This window comes from Thamnophis sirtalis, unplaced genomic scaffold (genome assembly GCF_051295495.1).
Source record: "Thamnophis sirtalis isolate CommonGarterSnake01/CBP01778 unplaced genomic scaffold, rThaSir2_p1.2 scaffold_1, whole genome shotgun sequence".
Lineage (NCBI taxonomy): Eukaryota > Metazoa > Chordata > Lepidosauria > Squamata > Natricidae > Thamnophis > Thamnophis sirtalis.
Genome location: NW_028261381.1, coordinates 94,452,724 through 94,474,506, shown reverse-complemented (window position 1 = coordinate 94,474,506; position 21,783 = coordinate 94,452,724). Strand labels below are relative to the sequence as shown.

The following is a 21,783-nucleotide window of genomic DNA, read 5'->3' as shown; positions in this document are numbered from 1 at the left end:
TTTTTTTTCAAGCTTTTAGTGATCAGCCTTGCCTTTTATGATGATCACTCAAAATGTTTTTGTAGACTAAGATTGTATTACTCCATGGATGTTTACCTTTGAGGAAAACCTCTTGAATGAAATGAAACTTCTGAAGAGAGACATGCTTTGATCTGGAGATAACTAAAACATATTTAGGTAAAGGAGCAAGTACTGTTCTTCCCTTTGGAAACATAAAGAGTGAACAATTGCTGTAATCTGTTTTTATGATTATAACATTCAAAAACAAATTTTGGGTGGCGCATTAAAATAATTCCTGCATTACTCCTTATTCTAAGACAGATACCCTTTGTTTATTAATTTTCTATACAGCTTCCAGATGATATTCTAATCAGATTGATGGACTCCACTATTTCTGTGTTCCCCAAGTTCTTTTATAGTATAGTATAGTCTTTATTGCCATTGTATATCATGTATACAGTGGAATTGGTTTTAGCCTCACTGGTGCAATGACAACAAATACAAACAACATAAATAGCATAAAGAATAATCCCTATGCAAGTAATTTGGGGGGAGGGGGAGATAAAGAAAGAAAAAGAAAAACTAGTCATACATTTCCGCATGTGCATGGAGTAATTGTGGTTGTGTTTAAGAGTCTATTTTGTATTGAGCATGTAGCCATATAGATAACATAATCTTCCATTTCAATTTTATATATAAATGGTAGATTCCAATTGGCCTGAAATTGTAAATTCTTGCATTTAGCTAGCTTAAATCAGCGTGTGTTTTTGCTATAAAATGTTTAATATTTAAAATATTTTTTTAAAGAAGCCATTTCTTCAGAAATAATGAGATTAATTTCTTTCAACTGTATGTTAGATATCTCCAAAGAGGATAAAGTTGCATGTTTTTAAAAAATGGGAATCTAAATAGAAGACTTGCAGAATTTTTCAAATCCACGTTGATCTTTAGGACTTCTTCACAAGACTAGGATACAAATATAATAGCAAGAGCCTGAGATTGTTTGGAGTTGAAGGAAATGAATACATTCATAAATAGCAATAGCACTTAGATTTATATGCCACACCATAGTGCTTCAAACATTCTTTGGGCAGTTTACAATGTCAGCATATGGCCTTCAACAATCTGGGTCCTTTTTTTACTGTCCTCAGAAGGATGGAAGGATGGGTCAGCCTTGAGTGCCATCAGAATCGAACTCCATCAGACTCGAACTGCAATACTCCACACAATACTGTGGAGCACAGTTTGCCTGCAATACTGCATTGTAACCACTACACCATCAGGGCTCCTCCAATAATTCAAATAATTTTAAATTTTAAATACGATTCAGATTAGTGTACAACAGAGGCCTATGTTCATCAGATTTATTATACCCTACCATGTCCCATTCAATCCAAGATTAAACACCGCTTACAAAAAAACAAAACAAAAAGAAGGAGTCTGCATCTGAGATAGCATAAGAATAGAAAAGTATTTTTTTGAGTTGGAAATGTGAAATGTGTATGTATGTGCATACTCCGCTGATAAAATCTAAATGCTTCTTATCTATAAGTTGCATTTTTCCATAGCAGAAGATCCAGAAACGCGCAGGTTACGAACTGTCAAGAATATAGCTGACCTTCGGCAAAACCTAGAAGAGACCATGTCTAGTTTACGAGGAACGCAGGTGTCCCATAGGTAAGAAACACATTAATTTTATTTCTTTGCAAGGAATAGAACTACACTTCCCATTCTTTACTCTCTATTTCTGAAAGATTATTATGAATGACTAACGGCAAAGATTAATTTGACTATACACTGCACTTCATTATTTTTATTTTACATGAAAAACTAGACTCTGTACCATATAAGGGCATAACTGAGATTAATGAAAAGTAAGTTTAGGAAGTGGAAGAAACCATATCAGAGAGGGCTGCATATAAAGGCTGAGTCTTAAAAAAATATTAGTTAAAAATTAGTTAAATATTTTAAGGCGATGTTTGAATAGAAAGGTGCAAAGGTTACTTTTTTAAAAGTTACCTAAGTTTACTTTTGAAACTCTTAACGTATTTTAACCAGATCTACATTATTGTGTTTAAACAAGCAGCTGAACTGCATTTGACCTGTTTGATAAGACACATAGTTTGAATTCCTACCTGGCCTTTGGATAAACAAAGCTTTATAATTCTATTAATGAGGTATGCACGGTCATATTTTTAAAGCAGTGAAAAATATTCACTAGTAATATTTCAAACAGAAATCAGAATTGTCTATTGTTGCATTATAGCACATAATAAAATTGCCAATTTAGCAATCAGCTAAATGCTTGGAAAGAAACCACATCAAAGAAGTAGCATGATTCAACTGTGGAGTTTTACTTACCCAGACACATATATTTCATCCAAGCCCTCCTAGTTTTTAAATAATACAATCAGAATTCCAAAAATATAACAAACAGAAGACAAAATATGAAAAAGCCATCAGTAACTTAATACAACTAAAAAGTCCTTAAATCCCACCTAAAACTTGAAAGCTCAAAGTCAAATAGTTTTCTCAGAAGTAATATATCCAAAGATACTTTCTGCCCTAACTATGAAAAAAAGAAAAGAAGCTTTAGATTTATACACAGTCTAAAATGAATTCACTGTTGGAAAGGCTCCCTGACAAGTTCAGTTTGCTAGGTTTATTCATTAAAGTTCCACAGCCATTTATTGTTTTAGAGGAGAATTCAGCACTGTACAGAGCATTGGTAAATAATGCAATTATTAACAATAAATAGTTATGACTGACATCTTCAACCAAAGGTCCTCAAGGAAACACCATAACACAATTGCATCTAAGATGTAAAATGTATTAAGTGGACTTCTGTAGTTTGCCTTGACCAAATGTGTTGCAGGTCAACAGGTCAAATGCAGTTCTATAGCCAAAATTTAATGTTCCTCCATCCCATAGTTTATTAATAAGATTTTAAAAAAACTTTTTCTTCCTTTTCTTTCATCCCAGATATGTAGTATTTAAATATTTAAATAATATATTCCTAACATTTGCTGAAATGTATTACATCTTGAATCTTTTCCTATTTTAAGCACCCTGGAGACCACCTTTGATACCAATGTCACCACTGAAATAAGCGGACGCAGCATCCTCAGTTTGACTGGTAGGCCCACACCCTTATCTTGGAGACTTGGGCAGTCCAGTCCCCGCCTCCAGGCAGGTGATGCTCCATCAGTGGGTAATGGGTATCCTCCAAGAGCCAATGCCAGCCGATTCATCAATGCAGAACCAGGACGTTACATGTATTCAGCACCATTGAGAAGACAGCCAACATCTCGGGACAATAATGTTTGCCACATGGATATCACAGAAAAAGGAGGTGATGAAGTAGATCTTGAAGGAATCAACCTGGATGCTACAGGTTATATGAGTGATGGAGATGTCCTTGGGAAAAATATAAGAACTGATGATGTTACAAGCGGGTGAGTACAATCTAACCTGTTTGTTACTTTAAAAAAAACATTTTCTGCTTTTGAGATAAAATTAGTTACAGCAATTGAATTTAGTTTAAACGGTGCAATATATTAAGAATATATTGGTTAAATATATGGTAGCTCATTGTGGTTATTGATGAGATAGTCCAGGTTTAGAAGTAAGGATCAGAAAAAAGAGCTAATGATGATAACAAAATAAAAGTAGTTTTTCACATAGACTTCTGTTTGGTAATAAGGTATGCATCTGATAGAGCAATGTGATTGTGAAACCACTTGAAGTAACAGGCTCCCTTTCTCTACATCTTTTCAAGCAGAGACTAGATAACCATTTGTTGTGGGTGCTTCCGAAGATAGATAAATTGCCTTTTCCATTTCTATAAAATTATTACCTAATTCATTGAAAATTTTGTTTAGTTGTGAGCCTCTGAATCGGTTTTAATAAAATAAAATATATGTTTATAGCTCCATCTAGCGGTGAGCAATTTCCTTAGTATATCTGCATCTTAAGTTGAACCCTAAGTTTCCTTCCATTTACCTGTTATTGTAGGGCAGAAGGGGAAATGCTGTCTTTGAGTTACATGTAAAAATTGAAATAATCAGGAAAAGAAGGTTGCTTCTGATATTTATAATGGCTGAATTATCCTTAAGGCACACTGATAAACATTATTTATAATTAAATCTGTTCTTTAATAACTGAATTCCAGCTAGTACCCCACATTTATTTAGTAGGAACTATAAACATTGTGCTGGATAGAAGTAACATCCAATGCCTGACATGTTTGAGCATTAGAATAGGCCTATTAGATGATGTTGATGTCTGTCTTGGTCCAGCATTTTGCTTGTCACTATGGCCAACCACAGGATAGATGGAAATGCTATTCTGGATACAATAGAAGGTATAGGTTTCATCAGTTATCCCATGTATACAAGTAGTCCTTGGCTTACAACCTTAATGGAGCTTGCGCATTGTGGTCCTAAGTCGTGACAATCGTGAAGGAGGTCATTCATATGAGCAACCAAATTTTATGACCTATTTTGCAGTGATTGTTAAGCAAATGTGGTCATAAAATGGTTGTAAAATGAATGCCATGGTGTAAAGTGAACCCATTGTTTGCTATGGATCAGTTTTGCCAAAATCCAGGAATAAATGCCTGTTTTTGGCAAAACCATCATAAAATGTGGTAACGTGACTATAGGATGATTAAACAGCCAGAAATGTGGGTCTGTTGTTGAGTGCCACACATGCAGTCTAATCAGAGTGGTAAAGGAGGCATCAGACTTTCAGAACCAGGTTATAAGTACCCCTTTGGAAGTCCACTATAACTTCAAACAGCCACTCAGCAATTAGTTGTAAGTTAAGGACTACCCATATATAAAAGTGATTGAGATTTTAAGTGTTAGCCTATAAATTTTTCAGAAATTTCCCAGGGATCAAACTAAAGCATCTCTGTTTTGCAGCTTTCTGGGAGTTGAAGCTCACATATCTAGCTGGCTGGGAAAGCAGGTCTAGGTGGTGAAATTCAATTTTTTTACTAACGGTTCTGTGGGCGTGGCTTGGTGGCAGTGGTGGGTTCCGGATTCCATTGCAACCGGTACGCTGCAATGGGGCCAGGCGTCCAGTACCTGCACGTGCGCAGCGCACGCATGCATACTCACCACCCGCGATGCTCCAGCTGCTTGGCGGAGCATCGCACAGGCGCTATACGTTCCGTGTGTGTGTGCAAATGCCCCGGTCAGATCAAATAGAGGTAAGGAGAGCAAGCGGGTGGGTGGACTCTCAGGAGTACTGTTCTGGAATGGTACCTTGTGCTTCCAGCAGTCACCGGTATGCCTGTCCCAGGGCATATCGGTCGTATCCCACCACTGCTTGGTGGGTGTGGCAGGGGAAGGATACTGCAAAATCTCTATTCCCACCCCACTCCACGGGAAGGATATTGCAAAATCTCCATTCCCACCCCACTCTGGGGCCAGCCAGAGGTGGTAGTTGCCGGTTCTCAGAACTACTCAAACTTTCTGCTACTGGTTCTCCAGAACCTGTCAGAACCTGCTGAGTTTCACCCCTGTCTAGGAAATAGAACACTTATTGCTGTTCATTGTGTTTCCTGGCTGGGTTGATAATTTAGCTTAGAAAGACGCAGGTCTTTTATTACTGGTAAGTCTTTTCCGACTGTCAGATGAATTCCCAAGTGTGAGGTTATTGGAGTCTGAGAACAAGCAAATGTCATGAAACATTGGAATAGAAGTTTAGTAGTGAAACAGGAAAACTAAATTCTGCAAAGTTGCTTTTGGATTGCATAGAGTATGGGCTAATATTAATGCTTGCCCAAAGGAAGTCAGCATTCCACTACCACCATTATAAAGACAGTTTTGGCTGAGCTTTCGAAATGTAATGTGGGACATAAACTGTTTTGCCTCCCGGGAAAGGGAGTTAACATACTAAACAATGCAATCACCTAATCACATTGGACTACACAGTTACAAACAGATGTTTTTGTAACATTGCTTTTATGGTTCATGCCTTCCAGATGTCCATAATGTAGAGAAAATGAGGAAGCCATATTTCTTACTGTGGTAGAATTAATTTGGGTAGCATTTGTCTTTTCAATTAAATGTATTTAGGGAAACATCTAGATGTGTGTAAGCTGTGTGGATTTTTTTTTTTTTTGCAGCAAATGCATTTGCAAAATATCTAACATGTCATTCCTGAAGAGCAGTAGTAGAAGAAATTAGTGCATAGCGTTCTTCTATTTTGAAGCATGTCTACCAAAAAGATTTAGTAGTGAGGAGCCCTACAGCATTTGGGGAACAAAGGACTATAGTTCTCAGCTTTACCCAATCAACATTCAGCAATTTACACTTTTCCAAATAATCTAAAGAAAAAACCAAAATGAAATAATGAAAAGCAAACCACCTGACCCATATCTTTTAAAAAAGTAGGGAAAAATTGGGAGTGAAAAAGCAGGGACATAATTGGTAACATGATACAGAATTAGGTGGAGCTTTTTAGGTACAGAAAAACTTTTTATCTATTCAGTAGAAAAACACATGGTAGTGGATCTGACTATCTGAGAGACCGCCTCCTGCCAATAACCTCCCTGCGTCCCATCAGATCGCATAGAGCAGGCCTCCTCCGTATTCCATCCGCCAGTCAGTGCCGACTGGCGACCACCCAGAGGAGAGCCTTCTCAGTTGCTGCTCCGACGCTATGGAACAATCTCCCCGTGGAGATTCGTACCCTGACCACAGTCCAGGCCTTCCGCACAGCCCTCAAGATCTGGCTAGCCCGTCAGGCCTGGGGATAAATTTTCTTGCCCCTCCCGAATGCTGAGTGAATGTTGTGTTTTAGTACCTTTTAGTTATCTCACTTTTTTTTTTTCTGTATTTTGTCTTTCACTCCCCTTCCCTTACTATTGTAAGCCGCCCTGAGTCCCCTCAGGGAAAAGGGCGGCCTATAAATGCTAAATAAAATCTAAAATCTAAATCTAAACACACACTAACTATTTGTCTCCATTTGGTTCCAAATTTAGGTATTCTTTCTGTACCTGATATACATGACAACGTGTAGGTCTTTTTGTTGAAAAAATAGCATTGATGTGAAAACTATTACATTATTTGAAAGAAAGAAAAGTGGTAACCTCATTTATTAAGGGAACTAATATTTCTTGTCTGACCTCCATCTCATTTTCTAAGCTGGGAAAATGTGTGGTTATCATTTGTTAGAAATCTCATGAGAAAAGTGGATGAAGCAAGAACCACAATAAATCAAAAGCATAGAAGAAACTACACCCTAGCCTAGGAGAATTTTCAGAAACATTTTATGTTCCTTTAAAGAGAAGAACAAAAATTACCCACGTTTTTTCAGGCTAATTAACATTGATTTTTGAATGTGGTGTTTACCACTTTGACATGAGCAATTAAAAAAGTGAGGGAAAGTCCTGTTATGGAAATTGCTCAGGACAACCCTTTGTCTTAGTTTTCAGAATAGGTTTACAGCATGAATGCCCTTTGTTTAATTGATTTGTGTTCCACTGTCATTTTCTAAGTGGTAAATCTCTTATATTTTTACTGGCAATTAGATAGGAGAGAGTGCCAAAATATTTGTTACAGCCACAACAAATCCAGTGGCCAAGAAAAATTGTTACACCTCCCCCATCTGTATTGGGTCATGGGAAATGTTGTAGAGACTTCACTTCCAGGTCTATCCAAGCCAAATTCTGGCAGGCAGCCTTGTAGGGTATCTTGAGGTTACAAATATTTTTTTCCTGGCTTGCCACTATTTGAAAATATCTATGACCTTGTCTGTCTCTCTGAAAAATGTAAGAGGCTTAGGTGCTTGTCCTGAAATAAATTAACTCAGCATAAAAAGTTGTCTTAACGTGGATATTGAAGATCAACACAATCAGTCAGCCTACATAGAGATTATAAAAATGTTTCTGTAGCTCAGTCTTCTCTTTTGGACTGGGACAAATTCAACTTTCACAATTATTTGCTTGTGGATGTAGATTGGGAAGCATGCATGAAGTACAAGGTGTTGGCAGAGAAAGGTATTTCCCTCCTGGTTCTTTTTTCAGTACAGTATAAGGAAGGTTCACCTTTCTTGGTAGTTCACACAATCATTGCAGAACAATGTGAAATGTGAGATGGCCCATTCTTCATTTTACAATTCCTTTCCACTTAACAGTTAATTGCCAGGCTATTCATCCTCACACTGAAGCAAGACTTCCAATGAAAAGCTAAGTTTAACCATGGGTTGAACTGCCTGTAAAATATAAGGGTGGTTGGTTGCCCTACCCAAAGAATATCAAATTCCTAGAACCTATGGACAGATTACTTAATGATTTTAAAGTCCACCTATATCCCTGGAATCCAATTCACAGTGACAAAAATTACTCCCAGATTTCAATAATAAAAATGCCACTTTTGAACATTGCTGTTCTCCTTTTGAATTTTTTTTAAAATAATGATCAAAGTAGGGGTATTAATTCATTTGTAAATTTTTGAATCTGCTTTTTATAATGTCTCAGCAGGTGGCAGCATCTCACTAATGTTGTCCGGCTTAAAACCTAAGAGGATCAGGCATAGTTATCAGTTTAATGGGAGGCTATCAGGGAATATAGACTTGACTAGGAAGACAACAATACACTATGGCCAAGAAAATTTCAGTTTGTCCATGTAATCATCTAGTGCTGATCACAACTTGGCAACATATTATTTTGGGTTTTTTTCATAACGAAGAACATATTCAAAAAGATTATCAAGGTATTATGCCTTTATCATTCTGATACTCTTCTCATCTCTTCTTAAAGTTACCAAAACTGATCTGAGAAGTTTAAACGCATTTTGGTTACCTTAATCAAGCAGCCCCAATCCAACCTTATAGCCAGTGGTGGGATTCAAATAATTTAACAACCGATTCCCTGCCCTAATGACTGGCTAGGTGTGCATGGCAAGGGAGTGTGACAGGCAGCACTTGTCCTCCTGTATCCCCTGGGAGCAAAAATGGGCACCGTCCCCCCTGTTTTAGGCCTACTAGACCTTCCTACATCCTACTGCACCCCCCTGCCCCATTTTGGGCCTAAAAGGCCTCCCTGCAGCTTCCAGGGAGCAAAAACAGGGTGCAGGGGAATCCTGGAGGGGCAGGGCAGGAAGGGGAGGAGCTACCCAGCAATTTAACAACCAGTTCGCCCAAACAGGCCCAAACAGGCTGTATCCCACTACTGCTTGCAGCCCTTACAACGTGAAAAAGTTAAGGGTGAATATCTCTCTAGCAGCAAGTTGTGCCCCTTCTCTGTTGTAATCCTTATATTGCCTTATAGATCTGAGGTCCTGATTTGATGTTTTAAAAATATGAAATTAGGTTCTTGCCTATGAAAGCATAGGCAAGCCAGCAAGGCACATGGGCAGGTGCTAAGGAATGAGGGTAAGTGGCTAGGGTCACTGGCAGGGGATTTGCTGCAGGGGACACGTGTGCAGATGGGTGGGGAATGCTACAGAGTTGATGTCACTGGAAACTCATAGTTCGTAGTACTCTGGATTAAAAGCAAGAGTGATTTGCAACTTTTCCTGCCAACTTCCCCATTGACTTTGCTTATGGAAAATTGTCAGGGAAGGTTGCAAATGGCAATAACATGATTGTGATCTACTGGGCACAATCACCTGGCTTGTGATCATGTGATTGTGGTCATACTAGCTGCTGCAACTTCATGGATCAGTTATAAATCCTCCAAAACCTCTAGGAATCAGCTGACTATTTATTACACTGATATTTCTAATATTTGCAGGGGGGGAAAAGCTTTGTGAAGACTAATAGTTTCTCTTGAAGGTCAAAAATGCTTGTTTAGATTGTGTTTCTAAATAGCTTTCTTGAATGAAGATATATTTTGAAGCATTATCCTGAAAAACTGATGGATAAAGAGAAAATCCAAGCACTATTCAAATGACTTTTCATTTTTTAAACAATGTGGATAATATTTTTTGTTAAGATTATCAGAGTTTTTGTCTATTTGGGGAGAAGAAGTCATTGTCATTGACTGGTGTCAGATGATATATTGCTCCATGCTGTTACTTGAGTGGGGAGGAGTAAACAACATCAAAAAATTTAAATGTTCACTTTCTTAATTCAGTCTCATCATGTGATGTCATTTAGTAGTCTGCTTCTTATTGTTTTCACTTATGGCATCTTGTCAATTCCGATTTTCAGAAAAATGAACTTAGCATGACTGCTTAAGATAGGTTTGTTTTATTTTTTGAAGAACGTGGAAATTCTGGTTTAAGGAATTGCAGGTGCAAACTTCTGGGCACCCTAGAACTTACATTTTCTTATTCATTTTGTGATGCATTATTCTCTCTTCTGTCAGAAAGAGGATATATCCTGTCAATGGACAAATGTCATTGAACTTAGTCATCAGTTAAAAGCTGATTAGAAATTAGAAGATAAGACATCAGCAAGGCTAGTGGAACAAGATAAAGCATGGATTTCTTTGAGTGTTGTGTAACATGACAAGATACTGAAGTGTATTTAGTGCCTCCATTGATGAGTGCTATGTGTAAATTTTGTCTGGAAACCATCACTTGTACATTTTTTATGACTGAGAGTTCCTATAATCTTCTTTCGCTTGCGGTGAAAACTTTTGCATCGATCTCTATGCATTTGATCATTCTTCTATAAAATTACTTGGGATTTTAAAAGAGTGATTTAAAAAAAAAACTGGTTAAAAGACCAAGTTTGGTCTTGTGCTTAAGACATCAGGCTAGAAAGCCATGAATTCAAGCGAGACCACGAATCCAAGCACCGCCTTAGCCATAAACGCCAGTTGGATGACTCTGGATCAATAACTTTCTATCAGTCCAACCCATCTCACCAGATTGTTGTTGTGAGAAGAATAGGAGGAGGAAGGTATTCTGTGGCCTGCCAGCGGCCAGCAGAGCTGGCAGCAGATTTGGATAGCGAGGAGGTTGGGAGGAACATGGGCCTGTCCTGGAGTCTGGGGAAGGCTCTGATGAGGGCTGTGTGTCGGAGCCAGAGAGGGGGCCAAGGCCATCTGGTAGCTATTTGCTGCCTCTGGAGCTTCCGGAGTCTGACATCAGCAAGGCAGAAGAACAGCGGAAGCCTGTTCCAGTGTGCGCATGTGCAGAGTTGCCAAACAAAGGGAACAACTAAACAACAGGAGTCGACTTGGGAGCAAGGCCACAAGTGGACGATGCATGGCCACTCCCAGAGGAAATAAAAGAGTAGCAAAAGGGGAGTGGAGTTTGCAGGAGACAATTAGTTCAATTAATTGGCTCGTGACTCTCCAAGACTCCTTGCCAAGGTTTGCAGATATCAGCCTGGCAGCTCCCTACGCAGGTAAATTCTGTGATTATAAATTCTCCCTGAAAAGACTTTGCTAGATGTGAATGAGCAGAATTCACAGTGAATTAATAAAAGGGTTTTTTGTCGGGACCAGGAGTTTGCTTCATGCTCTTGTGAAGCCTAGGACAGAACAGGTATATTGGATATGTTTGTTGCCTTGAGTTGTATGTAAAAATAATAAAGGCAGTACACAAATAAATAAATAAGTAAAAATATTAACAGTAGTTCAGGTATATATCATAATCACCTGGTATTTAATTGTGGCACAATACTGTCTTATTGTTGTTATTATTAATAGTATATGCATTTTAAAAATAATCTTGTGCATTCCTAAATACTGTATTTTGGATCATCCAAGGGCTGTCTGTACAATCTATCCATCACATATCAGATTTGTCCACTAGAGGGAAATGTGATCAAGAGCTCTTAAGTCAATAAAATTTGGCAGAATGCATGCCTTATTAGATTCAACATTTCCATTTTGATTTTTCAGTGCAATAACACTGTTTCTTCAATCTGTTTCCTTCTTGAGGAACTAAAGCTAGGCTGCTTATTTCTTTTTTAGCATACCCATGATTTCAACTGTACTTTAGCCATGAATATATAGCAATACCTTTCCCTCTAGAGCTACCCAAGGTCACAGCAAGTTTATTTGCCCCCAGACATTTGAAAGATGGATGGGTAGAAATAGTTTCAGTTCTGTTCATGTTCACATTTCAAACAATCTGCAAGATAGTGGGTGTGAAACTAGAACATCGACTGCACAAATTTCAGGGTTTTTCTTCCCTGTAATCTTACCATGTGCATCTTTTAAAGAGCAAAGGAATACATTTTTGAAGAGCTTTAACATTATAAATAAATGTTAGCATTCTTTTCCTCATTAATTATCCCCCAGTCAGTTTTAACTGCACTGGTTGTTCTGAAATTTAATCAACATATTATTTTAGCCATAAATTCTACATTCTGCTATATTTTTATTTACTTTCTATTAGATTTTAAGTAGAAACCACAAGCTGACACACCACACTTATGGATAATGTGCAGTAATAACTACCACATGGATTTTGGATATGTGGCTTTGTAGCTCATCTTAGCTACTTGCAAGTTTGACTGAAGTTTGAATTTGCATCTAAACTATATATACCGTACTTGCAAGCTGCTAGCTTAATTTACTGATTAAATGTAGAAATTGTTCTTGCTTTAGACAAAATTATTGTATTAGCTTCTATCCCTTGATAGCATTCTGTGAAAGAAGAAGTCTCATTTCAATATTTAGGTTGAGTTCATACATTATGCTAAGTCCCAACTGCATTCTGGTTTGTTAAACAAACTATAATGTATGAGTTCATACAGCATATTGTAAATCATAACATTTGTGGTCCATAATGATTATGTTTATATGTCAAACCATATAAAGCAAACCACATTTTTAATTTGCATTATATAAATCCAGCCAGTATTTCTTAATTACATATCTTAACAGTTTTACTTTTAAGCTAACTATCTCTAATGTAAATTTAATGCCTCAATAAAAGCTGGCTCCAAAATGCTATGGTTTTCATTATTCAGCTTCTATTACAAAAATTGTTAGACTGAATACCAAAATAAGATAATTCTTGTGATAAATGAACAATGGAAGCATAATTACATCCCTATCACCTTGATTTCCCAGTACTGCTCCTGATCACCAAGATAACCTTGATCTCTAATTAACCCTGAGATATCCTACACACAGCAGCATTGAAGCCATTTCCTCATTTTGAGAGGCTATGTGTCTCAGGGAAATGTGTTGTACAATCACATGAAATTCCAACCTCATAACTGGAATAGAAATTAATTCAGTATAATTGAACTTGCCAATATTAAACTCACATTCATGGGGCTGCCCGCAGAGAGTATCAAGAAGTTTCAACTGGTAGGAATGCACTGGCATAGATGTATTGAAATAGCACAAGTCACATTTCTGTTCCATAAGCAGCATTGGTTACCAGTTTGCTTTTAGGTCCAATTTTAAGTGCTGGTTTTAATCTTTAAAGCCTTTTCTTGGCATGGGACCATGTCACTTAAGGACTGCCTTTCCTTGACTATATCTGTCTATCCCACAAGATCAGGCAGAGGAGACATGTTTTGAATCCCATTGGCCAGGACTTGATGTGTCCCAAGAGGTAGGTGTCAAGCACCAGGGAAATATTGAAGGTCTGGCAGCTCAAATGGGTATAAACATTTATTGCAAACTTAAGCTCTCTACAAGAATCTGAACTACTAATGGTCCAAGCAAATTGGCAGTAGGTAAGAATCAAAGGAATTCAAGGTGGGTTGGACTTAGATCTCTTGTGGGTATGAAGGGACTCATGATTGATGATGCGTTTGACCTTTCCTTTGGGCTCAGCCTAGTCATCTCCTACTGTAGGTCATATGTACCATAGCACCTGCCTTATGAAACATTCTCCCAGAATGTAGGTTATCTCCTCCCTGCTAATGTTTCCATAAGTCCTTCGAGACCAGGCTATGTCATCTGGTCTGAGGGTGCCAGGGGACTTGTGACATTCTGAAATGGCTTCCTTGTTATGTTTAATATTTGCTCTCTTCTGTTTTGTATATTTTAATGATTTTTATATTTATAAATAATATATAATATAAGATACAGTTTTTAATATTGATTGTTTTTATATATTGATTGCTTTTCTTAATTGTTGTACGTTTCTCAGAGTCACTTCTTGTGAGATAGGCAGTCATAAAAATTTCATAAATAAAATCAGGGGATTCAGCGTGAATGTAGGCATGCCATTATATCTGTTGATGACTCTTTAAATCAAATGCATCTTTTCTAAGAAAAAATGTGGCTTCTTTAAGTTGCTGCTGAAAGGTAGGGTGTGTGACCTCCAAATCACTTTTCCCCTCTCAAATCCAAATAGCTGCTAAGCTCTGTGCTTAATATTCATCCTTGCTCTTTTTTTGTCTTGATTCATAGAAGGAAAGTAATCCTATGGCACTTAGGATGCTTGCAAAGTAGACATGTGGAATGCCTCTGGAATGTTTTCCAAGAGCTGGTTTTAAATGGAACGGACCCACAAAAATATAAGAAACTTTTAGAACTTTTTATGTTATCTTTATATTTAGTGGCACATTTTTGTTCATTCCCTTTGTCACAGGCTTTTCCCACTCAAAAAACAGAGTCTGCTTTTGAAAATGTGCATGCAAAAAAAATGTGTGGCGTTAAACATTTTTAAATAACTACACGTTGGCTCTTTCACAGTTTGATTGTACCGAACCCTTTAATTAGATGGAAAGTTGATGTTCAGGATATTTTAAGTTGTGCATATCTTTTTTTTTTAAAGTCACTTGGGTTAATTGAGTATTTTGGCTACATGACAACAAAATACAACATAAGAGCTTATGACTGAGCTACACCCTGACTTGATTTCACTCATCTGTTCAAGTTTGTGCAGACTGAAACTTGAATTGACCCCAGTTAACTGGTTATTCATTTCTTTGTTTTCTCTTGAAAGGCAGGGCTTGTGGGCAGATTTTGCATTCCAGTCTTTGACCAGAAAGATCAAGTTGACAAGAGTTGGTGGCCAGTTAAGTTTGATGAGTGGACAAAATAGGGGAGTAAAAAGCATGGTTTGGCACTAACATTAATCTAGTAGAAAGAAAAATCAGAAAAATGCAAATCTGCAGTGAATTAATGTTTCACTAGAAAAAATAAAGTGCTTTATTCTTATTTCTTAAACTGCATCTACACACACACACACACACACACACACACACACACACACAGAGAGAGAGAGAGAGAGAGACATTGAGGTAAAGTTCTCACATGTTTTCCAAACTAAAATTCAGTAGTTTTGCATTCTAGTTGTGAAATCAACAGGTTTTACACTTCAGTAACTAAAAGCTAAAATAGCTCATCAAAGACTTTTTTTAAATTCTATTGAACCTATGTATTAGATCTTGGTATATTTAACCTAGTGTTTTCTCACCATTTGGTGATGGCCACTATGGCTGCCATGACTATCAAATCAGACTGGCCATGCCCTTGCCTACAGTGCTGTGTCACATAGATCAGAGCTCCCCCAGCTTTTGGGCACCAGGGACCAGTTCCATGGAGAGAGGTTTTTCTACAAACCAGAGGGAGCATAGTTTTGTATGCTACCTGTGTCCCATGGATAGGGCTTTGTGTGTTTGAGTGGCCAGGTTGCTGGCATGCCTCAGAACAGTGCCTCATCAGGGACCAGTGGTTGAGGACTCCTGATATAGATGATACTTCCATGTTGAGTGCTGTTCAACTCCAAGCATGGCAACAGTCAGTGCCAGAGGCATGCAGATGCTGGCTCAAAGTGCCCACCAGCTGTTAAAAGACAATATTAAAAAACAGAACTGGATGGCAAACATTTGTACATACGGTCACTTGGAGTCAAACCAAACACAATATAATACTATTCTAACATATTGAATAGTCTGCGGTTAGACAGTTAAGGTGGACACAGAAATTACTATCTCTTTGAAAAAGTGCATAGATAGTACTATCCCACAGTGCTAACTCCCCCATTAAGAATATCAGAATTGTACTAGATGAGACCATGTACTGCATTTTGTTTCCTTAATAATTAGTCCATGAGCATGATGTTTGTGAAGCACTGCAACCCCCAATGTATAATTTCAGAGGAATATTGCTTCTAATACTGGAGGTAATATTTAGCCATCATGGCTAATTATTTCATATTTTCTCCTCCTTGCTAGGAACCCGACTTTCCAATGGCTTTTACTTGAATATGTTTTATGAACAGAAAGTAAAGTTATTCAATCTAATAGTTAAGCACTGGATTGCTAAATTGAGAGGTTTGAGAGGAACTTAGAGGTTTCAAGATATAAACAAAAATTGGGTAGTGGAGTTAATTTGTTTAATCCAAATTTCAACTACTCTGTCTTTGAATTTCTATTATAAGAAATTTAGTTACAATGACTTAAACTACATATCACCTTTTTCAAGGGAAGCATGCCAGCCATGGATGTATCAGAGATGTTCAAAGGTTTTGGCATCAAGTGTTATTAAAAACAACTTAGAGAACAATGCAAAGCTATGTTAACAATGATTAGACATTCAGTCTTCTGGTAATGGTCATCTTTATGTATAAAATACACATAAAAGTAAAAAAAAAAGGGTGGCTAATAACTTAGAAAGATTCTGTAGTGATTAAGGCACCAGGCTAGAAATGGGAAACTATAAGTTCTAGTCCTGCCTTAAGTACTGAGCCATCTGGGTGACTTTGGGCCAGTCACTCTTACTCAGCTTAGGAAGATGGCAATAGCAAACCACTTCTGAATTCTTGCCATGTAAACTGCAGGGATAATCAAAGAGCAATTAAAGCTGTAAAAACTGGGTGGAAAGTATTTTTTTACCCAATAGGCCACTATAGGATCCTGCACACATATACATAACGCATTTAATCTCTAAAGACATGGCCTGATTCAGTCTAATTTCTGTTTTTATCCCTTTTCAAAAGAATTCTGTTCAGGTTCTCTTTTTCATAGTGATAATGAGAAATAGTGTTGCTCACAAAGGAGGCTTGGAAGGACAAAATGTTTGAGGCACTAGCAATTGGCAGAATGGGACAAAGTTTTGTTAGCAAGGGAATTCAGCAGTAGTTGGCCTTTGCTCATAAAATGGATCTGAAGTTTGGAGTGAAGCTTTGGGGTTTTATTTCTCTCCTTAGAGCTTTATTTTTTTAAAAAATATATATATTTAGGAAATGATAGCTATATCTTTTGCTTTCAGCCACTTCAAATTTTAATCATCTTGAATAGCTGTAAATGTATACATTTCCTAGAATTCAACAAGTATTAACCAGCGTAGTTATTCGGATTTTAATTAAAATTCCTCAGTGTGTTCGGCTACATTTCCTGTTCCTTTGGAGATTATCTATAAATCATTATTTTATTCATGTGACGGTTTCTTGAATTAGTTCATAGACTATTGAGTATCCTTTTTCTGCTGCAATTTCATTTATTTATTTTATAATGTTTGTAGCTTGTTCTGATTCAGGCGGATTCTGGATGGGTACAACAAAGTCAAGACGTAAGCAAAAAATTAAATAAGGTGCTACTAGCGTCATATTAATTGCTCCCCATTTATTTGCTGCTAAAGATAAACTGAGAGCTTTGCATTATGTTTTTCCCTTGAATGGTTTGTGTTTGTTATAGGCATATTATAACCACAAGCCTGGAAGAGTAAAAAAGAAATAAAACAGGCTAAACATTCACTGGAATGTAGGAAATATGAAACCACCTGTACTGACAATTAATATATTGGTTTAATGAATGATGTGTGATTGTCAGTGATTGAGGATTTTATGGAACTTGTATCACTAAATGTACAACTGCTGCCCTTCAGTACTCGTTGCAACTTGAAATGGTATTAGAAATTTCTCAGATCTCTGTCCCAGCAGGTATGCCAAGGTTACAAAAAGTTTTTATGGAACAGTCCCCCCCCCCAAGAAAGTAGGGTGCAATTTTTCTTACTACCACTGTAGCATTAGTCTGTTTCAGAACTGTACTATGATATGTTCTTTTTTGAATATGGGAAATTTATTTTCCATTTTACTTATTATACCTCCTTTCTTCATAGTTTCCCAATTGTTTCAATAAGCAATTGAAGTTTATTATCTGTGGTATTTTCTTACTTCTTGGTAGGAATTGCTAAGATCACACATAATACCAATAAGGAGGATCTTTTTACAGAGCATTTCATCCACACTGCAAGATACAGATGCTCATTGTCTTACGCTGTGTGATTAGCTGTCAGGATAAAAATGCTTATGTTCTGTTGGTGCTGAATTAATTAAGATAAGAAGGAAGACAGTGGCATGGCATGAGATGCGAGAAAGAAGAAGAAGAAAGAGGAGTACATTGCAGGAAGAGAACTGTGTTAGGCTGTGGTGGCTGCAGCTGACAAAAGCTTACACCTGTTAGTAACATTTGTTAGTTGGAAAAAAATGCTATAGAGTCCTCCTGAATAAGAGATAAAAAATAAAAGAATGGGAGGAATAAAGACGGGGAAAGGAGAAGATGAATGAATGAACAGAAAAAAACAAAAAAATATTGATACCTTGAAGAAGACACATTTTTAGAGAGCCAACATTCATTGGTTCAATGTTCTTCAATGCTGTGAATAAAAGAGGATGAAATACAGCAAGCAAGCTTAAATAGAATAACTATTTCCTCTTAAGGAACATATGATTATAACAGTTTAAAATATTTTGTTCCATGTCCCATCATCTAAAGTATAGCTAACCTTGGATTATGATAGCAACTGGGGCTGCCCAGATTTGCCATCACTAAGTGGTAAAGTATTACGTCAAATGATAACAATCCCAGGCAGCCCCATTTGCTCCTAATCCCAGGACATGCAAGTTGTTAGGTAGGAAGAGGGGGACTCCCAGGTAAGGAACATGGGGAAACTTTGGGAAGGTTGGTTGCAGGCTATGTGAAGGTTGGGAAAGACCTGGGGATGGTGGGTTGCAGGCCACACACAGGCAGTAGGGTTTCTATGGACAGGGGAAAAAAGGAAGAGTAACTTACTGAAACAACTTGTAACCTTTCTCACTTAATTTTGCTTGTGGGAAGCTAGCAGAGAAGATCACAAATGGGAGCCATGTGACTGCAGATCACTGCAATGTCATAATTGTGAGATAGACATCTGAGTGTCCAACTTATAATCATTTTGGCTGATCCAAAAGTAATAGATTACCAGAGGTTATTACTGTTAGTTTCACTAACCTTTCTCAATTCCACCCCACTGGTAATCTTGTCTGGTCTTTGCACCAGGAAGAGAAGCAACCTAGAACTAAGGAGACATTTCCTGACAGTTAGAACAATTAATCAGTGGAACAACTTGCTCCAAAAGTTGTGAATGCTCCAACACTGGAAGTTTTTAAGAAGAGATTGGATGACCATTTGTCTGAAGTGGTGTAGGGTTTCCTCCCTAAACAGGGGATTGGACTAGAAGACCTACGAGGTCCGTTCCAACTCTGTTATTCTGTATATGCCCATGGGAACTATGCAATGCTATGGCTGGAACTTTGAGGTTTATGTATATTTTTTCAGCGCTGTCATAACTTTGAATGGTCACTGAATGAATGGACATAAGTCGAAGACCACCTATAATCAATTTAAGCAGAAGGTTTTTCTGTAGTAGCACACAAATAATGCAACTTCTGCTATAGGATATTTAAGTAGGTGATAGCATGATGTTGTGTAAACTGACATTTGAAGGAATAATTTCAAATATGTATTTCCTGGAAAAATGCACATTTGAATTGTTTCATATAATTTGCAAACGAATGAGTAGTTACCAGGGAGTGACTATTCTTCCCTCTAGGAAAGGAAACAGGATGAAATTTTCTTACTTTGTAGGCCAGCACAAATTTGTATGCTGTTTTATTTCTATTTATATATTAAACTTCCCTGTATTTTTTTCTTAGATTGTTGGTAACACGATCATGTATATTTTTACTATATTATAAACTTTTACCATATATTATAACGTAGTACCATATTAGAAATTCCAAATGGCTTTATCTCTGTGTTGTAACTTTCAATAGTGGTAGCAGAAAGGCAATATTCAACAAATGGTAGCATAATAATATACACAATATAAAACAGGATCCAATGTCATCCTGTCACCTGTTCTAGAATGTTAAATCTCTTGACTTTTGTATTCATATTTTCAGCAACTGTTATTTTCCTTAAACATTTGTCATTCATATATACACACACAGAGCCTTTGTTCTGAGGGGTGGTGGTAAAAAGTACATTATTCGTAGTGGGAGGTTAAAGTAATATTTGGGACATGAATGGTGTTTTGAGAATGAGGGATTATGGCTGATGGCTGCTGTTTGACTCCTTGGAGACTGGATAGTTTAAAAGTTCCCAAACTGATGAATCAAGAATCCACATCAAATCATGATGATTTTGTCATTTGCAAAAAGACGATTATTCTGTTTACATTAAAGTACCACATCCTGTGATATTTGATATAGGATATTTAGTAATATTTGAAAAATATTAGGTGAAACAGAAATGCTTATGAAGAAAAAAAAGGTTGAATTCCATTTTTATGTTCACTGCAATTTAAGTCCCACCAAATTCAGTATTTCTTTAATCCTCCAAAAGTCATTTAAAGACCACTTCACAGTCTTATGATATTAACCTTTGTACCACAGTGTCAACTTATTCAACATTAATTTTCAATTTGGTATCATACTTTCAGAGCAGAACAAAGCAGAAAAGAATCTTGTCTATTAGCCTGGTTAGAGCAGGACAAAAATGCACTTCAGTGGAGGTTTTTTTCTTTTCATTCTCAAATTTTTATATATGTAACGTATAAACTGACTGGCTAGAAGATTCTGTCACAGATAAAGGGTTATTATCTAAATTAGGCAACCCCCTTCTGGTTTGTGAACACAGCTTTTGTTGTGTACACATTGATGTACTAGTCTGAGTATGTCTGGTGTACACATGCAGGGGTTTGTTCATTAGTCTAATCTGCAGGCCCCATAATTTGTTATTATGAGAAGCTTTAAGGCTCAAAGTTATTTTTGTGTGTGACTGTCTGATACTCAGCTCATGTGACATACATTGCTTTTGCACTGGGGAGGAAAAACATGCTGCTTTTACCTGGTCCTGTTTTACCTGTGTCCACTTAGAAATATGAATATCTTCCACTGCAACCTCTCTGCTGTGTGTCAGGGTTCTTTTAGCACAACATTGCATCTTCTTGCCTGAAATTATAAAATCTGGAGAACATGAGCAAAGTAGATGGGAAGGGACAATTTTGTTTTTAAAAGGAAGACAGTAGATCATTGCACGTTTAACGAGATTTTTGTCATCTGGCCTGAATCAGCTAAATATGGCTGCCTAGATGGTACCAACCTTCCCCATAGCAGTTCTCCGATAGTAGGAACAATGGGTGTCCAAAACAATGTAGCACTATGTTAGAGGATGCTGGTTTACAGGAATAATTCTGTAATCATCTAATCTACTCACAGATCTCAAGAGAAATTTGTAGGTATATTATTAGTTGTCCTAAAATCAGTGGAGTTTCAAAAGTGTTTAATTTACTTCAGTTTTATTACTGTGTGTGTGTGTGTGTGTGTGTGTGTGTGTGTGTATGATTCTCTCTTTTATTAGTTTTATTGTTTCTTATATGATGTTTTTATATTCTTGTAAGCCGACTTGAGTCACCTTGACTTGAGTGTGCGAATAGGCAGCAATATAAATCTAATAAATAAATAATATTTGGCCTCCATTTCTGTATCAACTTTTACAAGATGAAAAATTGATTGTAACAAACAGGCATTGGAAAGTTATTTACCCCAAAAGAATTCACTGTCAACCTCTGTCCAATATAGTGATGGTAGCAAATCTATTCACGGAATGCCTGTGCATCTCTGTATACACACT

The 21,783-nt window shown here is 37.1% G+C and overlaps 1 protein-coding gene across 11 annotated transcripts in view; it reads left to right on the top strand.

Moving 5' to 3' along the window:
• NAV2 (neuron navigator 2) overlaps positions 1-21,783 on the top strand; it is a 598,751-nt gene that overhangs the window by 450,809 nt on the left and 126,159 nt on the right. For 9 of the 11 annotated variants that reach the window (XM_087719088.1, XM_087719097.1, XM_087719071.1 and 6 more), the window contains 2 exons: positions 1,569-1,677; positions 3,066-3,455. In XM_087719088.1, the coding sequence (XP_087575214.1) occupies positions 1,569-1,677; positions 3,066-3,455 (499 nt within the window). The remainder of the gene's footprint in view (positions 1-1,568; positions 1,678-3,065; positions 3,456-21,783) is intronic. The other 2 variants (XM_087719076.1, XM_087719058.1) reach the window with 1 other exon arrangement.